Genomic DNA, 3,425 nt, shown 5'->3' with positions numbered 1-3,425 from the left:
TGAAAAGCTTTCAGCCAACACTCCCGAACCAGTTGGTTCAAGGTGCTAGGTGTTGAAACACCCCTGAGGACATACTTACTCAAGCCTCTCCTCAATACATACACACCACAAGCACATGGCTTGTTATTCATTCCTGAGACCTTGTGCCCAGCACCTCTTTGGGTTACTAAATGTTTTGTGATAAGGTTGCTCTTGATAGTGGACTTTCAGTTGATAACCCCGGGTTAGTTAACCCAAATTATCAAGTGATGAAGCACTTCTCAGAACCTAATCATCCAAGCATATCCTTGCACAAGAACACCACAGACACATATCTCAGGGTTCAAACTATTGGTGCCTAGCTTTATTGCTTGCTCCTTTCTTTCTTTTTCATTTTCTTTTTCTTTCCAGGATCTTTTTATTCATCTAAGTCTCATGAAATGCATAAGAAGCTCATATTTCAAGATATATTCTAGTCTCCAACCTTATTGATGAACCAACTTAGCTAGTAAATACTACCACAATACTAGGAATTTATTCTGCAACTTTGGACTTTACTCTTCTTTTTCACAACATTTTCTTACATTTTCTTTTATTGAAGCTCAAGGACAAAACATACACTTTAAGCAAGGTGAAATGATATGGTCACTTAAACTAGCAAGCCAAAGATAAACTAAAAGAAACTAAATAATGCAAATGACTTAAAGACTGAAGGGAAATTGATTATCAGTGGTGCAAGTGCACTTTCAATTGACAACTTTAATCTAGAATAGTCAAGGAATAGCAGACGCATTGAGCTGAGTTATCATCTCGGAAAGGCAAATGTGGTAGCAGACGCATTGAGTCGAAAATCTTTAACAATTGCTTGGATGAGAATCAAGGAAGAAGAGCTAGTGGATAAGTTTGTGGATGTCAAGCTGGATATTGGTGAAGTTGTCGGAAGAGCTTGTTTGAATCAGTTGCAAATTTCAAGTACGTTTAAGACAGAGATTCAAAGGGCTCAGAAAAATGAGCAGAAGCTTCAACATTATTTCAACCAGTGGGTGAGAAGAGGCGTGAAGAATTCACTAAGGATGGTGAAGGATTATGGAGATATAAGGGAAGAATTTGCATACCGGATTTTGGAAGTTTGAGATAAGATTTGTTGTCGGAAGCTTACAACAGTGGGTTTTCTGTTCATCCCAGAAGCACGAAGATGTATTATGACTTGAAAAAGATGTTCTGGTGGCCTGGGATGAAAGGTGATGTAACTACAGTGGTATCCAAGTGTTTAACTTGTCGGGAATACTACAGCCACTTGAGATTCCTCAGTAGAAGTGGGAAGGAATTGTGATGGATTTTGTGACCAGCTTACCGAGGACTAGGTCGGGATTTGATGCGATTTGGGTGATCGTGGATCGCTTAACCAAATCTGCTCATTTTCTACCTATCCGAATAAGTTGCTCAATGGAGGAACTAGCAAGGTTGTACATCAAGGAGATAGTAAGGTTGCACGGTGTGCCTTCAAGCATAGTGTCGGACCGTGATCCCCGATTTACATCAAGGTTTTGAGGAGCTTTTCAAAGAGCTTTCGGTACGAAGCTATGTCTCAGTATCGCATATCATCCGCAAATCGATGGATAGTCAGAAAGGACTATTTAAACGTTGGAGGATATGCTGAGAGCATGTGTTTTGGATCAACTTGGAAGTTGGGATCATTACATGCCATTGGTGGAGTTTGCGTACAATAACAGCTTTCATGCGAGTATTTGGATGGCTCCATATGAGGCTTTGTATGGACAGAAGTGCCAGTCTCCACTTTGTTGGTATGAATCTGGTGAAGCAAGTGTCTTGGGTCCTGATTTGATAGCAGAGACTACTGAGAACATTAAGAAGATTCGTGCAAGGATTCTAACTGCCCAAAGTCGACAGAAGAGTTATGCGGATCAGAGAAGGAAATTGTTAGAGTTTGAAGTGGGAGAGCACGTATTCCTTAGGGTTACACCGACAACTAGGATTGGAAGAGCAATCAAGACCAAGAAGTTGAACCCAATATATATAGCACCGTTTGAGATTTTGAAGAGATTCGGGCCGATTGCATATCAAGTCGCTTTGCCACCTCATCTGTCTAACTTGCATGACGTATTCCACGTGTCACAACTCCATAAGTACACGTCGGATGTGGCTCATGTGTTGGAGCCTGAATCGGTCGAGTTGAAAGAGAACTTGACTTTCCAAGTAACTCCAGTGAGGATCGATGACACTAGTGTGAAGAAGCTGCGAGGAAAGGATGTTCCTTTGGTTAAAGTTGCTTAGGAGCGAGCAGGAGTAGAAGAGAACCCTTGGGAATTGGACTCCGAGATGTGAAAGGATTACCCCGAGCTTTTCTCAGGTAATTCAAATTTTGAGGGCAAAATTTCTTATTTGGTGGGAAGAATGTAAGAGCCGCAATTAATCAACCGGTTAATTAAGTAATTATATTTCCTGAATTAGATTCCGAAAAGTTAGAGTGAGAATTTGAGGATTTAAAGGTGATTTTTGGACTCAGTGGGTGTTTTTGAGTCAGAAAATGTGCTTTCTGCGAAAAATCGTGAAAAATCACTAACCGACAGTTGAACCGGTTCAAGTCTGCTTGGTATCGGACGAGAAAAAGTGAAAACCATCAAAACCTAGAAAAACATTAGAAATGAAAAACTGGGCATTAATTTTAAAGGTTTGGCCCGAAGTTGGACCAAATGGGCTAAAAATGCTAACGGGTTGGACCGGGCCCCATTTGGGTCCAAGTCCAACATATAAATACACTTAAATGAACCCATTTCATCCACATTCACCCTCATTACATAAACACAACAGCAGCTGAAGTGAAGAGGGAGGTGAGAGCTTTCCACCATTGTTACTATTCACTTCAATCATCCCAAGCTCATATCTTGAGCTATAGAGCTCCGATCGCCACACCGTTTATGGCTACGCGTTCCTTGTGAAGAGCTCTACAAAACCCATACAAGAAACTGGAGAGATAACCCCGAAATCTTTTCTATTCTTCTCTCTGAAATTTTGGTTTTTAGGGTTTGTGATTAAGTGAGTTTTTGTGATTTTGGTTGTTTAGGTTTGCTCTAATCCTTGCTTCGCCTTGGATTTTTGCTATCAAATCTGTTGGAAAAGGTAAGAGCCATTAAACCCTTGGATTTTATGTTTAAATGGAACCCTAGGGTGATTTGTGATGGTTTATGCATATATAGTTTGATTATTGTGGCTTTGGGAGCTATTGGAACTTATTTGTGCTTATTGGAGCGGAATTGAAATCTTGGATTGTGGTTGGGAGCTTGTTTATGCTAAATTGGAGTTTTGGTGCATATTAGGAATCGGCCAAGGTATGGTTTCGGTTTCCTCTATGTAGTATATAATATTCATGGACACTTAGGCTAGTGACTTATAGGATAGGTATGAATGATAATGGTTGGTGAGTT

The 3,425-nt window shown here is 40.4% G+C and overlaps 1 protein-coding gene across 1 annotated transcript; it reads left to right on the top strand.

Annotated features, from left to right (window-relative positions):
- The first annotated feature begins 1,731 nt into the window (after window positions 1-1,731).
- On the top strand, window positions 1,732-2,274 carry LOC140178686 (uncharacterized). Its single transcript, XM_072215908.1, has one exon. It carries the CDS (start codon window positions 1,732-1,734, stop codon window positions 2,272-2,274), a length of 543 nt encoding a protein of 180 aa, XP_072072009.1.
- The last annotated feature ends 1,151 nt before the right edge of the window (window positions 2,275-3,425 follow it).

This window comes from Arachis hypogaea, chromosome 14 (assembly GCF_003086295.3).
Source record: "Arachis hypogaea cultivar Tifrunner chromosome 14, arahy.Tifrunner.gnm2.J5K5, whole genome shotgun sequence".
NCBI lineage: Eukaryota > Viridiplantae > Streptophyta > Magnoliopsida > Fabales > Fabaceae > Arachis > Arachis hypogaea.
Note: the sequence above shows the minus strand (reverse complement) of the source record. Positions and strands in the feature narration are given on the sequence as shown.